Source organism: Apaloderma vittatum, unplaced genomic scaffold, assembly GCF_000703405.1.
Source record: "Apaloderma vittatum isolate BGI_N311 unplaced genomic scaffold, ASM70340v1 scaffold28359, whole genome shotgun sequence".
NCBI lineage: Eukaryota > Metazoa > Chordata > Aves > Trogoniformes > Trogonidae > Apaloderma > Apaloderma vittatum.
The window spans coordinates 1-733 of NW_009737455.1; the positions used below are offsets into that span (position 1 = coordinate 1).

Genomic DNA, 733 nt, shown 5'->3' on the forward strand with positions numbered 1-733 from the left:
CGGCCCTCCGCTGAGGGGATGCGCTGGGGACCTCCCTTCCAGCCGGAACGGTCCACGGTGTCCGGAACGAAAACACAGCGGTGTTGTAACGGGGCTCCCCAGATTGCACCGGGGCCGGTGTTCATGGCTGGCGGTGGCGAAAGGCTTGTTGCTGACACTGTGCAAGCGAGGGACTTGTTGCGGGATGCTTTGCCACAAAGCAAGTGCCATTGAAGCGCCAGTGCGTTGCTGTACAGCCCCTGAGAAACAGCTGAATGACACTCTTTGTTTCTCCAGATGCTAAAAGGATTATTAATTATACATGATTGGTGACATCGTGGAAACTAAACAATGCCAGCTAAAAGATCCCATGGATTTGTTTCATTCTGGGCAAGTTGTAAAAATATGTGCCCCTATGGTCCGCTATTCAAAGTAAGTAATGGTCACGTCTATTATGTTTTGAGTTTATTTTCTCTGAGGACATTTATCTTGACAGTATCAGGAATGGTGTTGTCAGCAGGAGCAGGGAGGTGATCATGCCCCTGCACTCGGCTTTGGTGAGGCCGCACCTCGAGTGCTGTGTCCAGTTCTGGGCCCCTCACTACAAGAGGGACATTGAGGTGCTGGAGAGGGTACAGAGGTGGCTGCCAAGCTGGGAAAGGGCTTAGGACATAAGTCTTATGAGGAAAGGCTGAGGGATCTGGGGCTGTTTAGCCTGGAGAAGAGGAGATTGAGGGGAGACCTCATCGCTCTC

General features: G+C 52.1%; 1 protein-coding gene across 1 annotated transcript in view; it reads left to right on the forward strand.

Annotated features, from left to right (window-relative positions):
• The first annotated feature begins 301 nt into the window (after positions 1 to 301).
• Positions 302 to 733, forward strand: part of DUS4L (dihydrouridine synthase 4-like (S. cerevisiae)) — a 9,506-nt gene continuing 9,074 nt past the window's right edge. The window contains exon 1 of the mRNA XM_009877337.1: positions 302 to 411. Within this exon, the coding sequence (XP_009875639.1) occupies positions 302 to 411 (110 nt within the window). The remainder of the gene's footprint in view (positions 412 to 733) is intronic.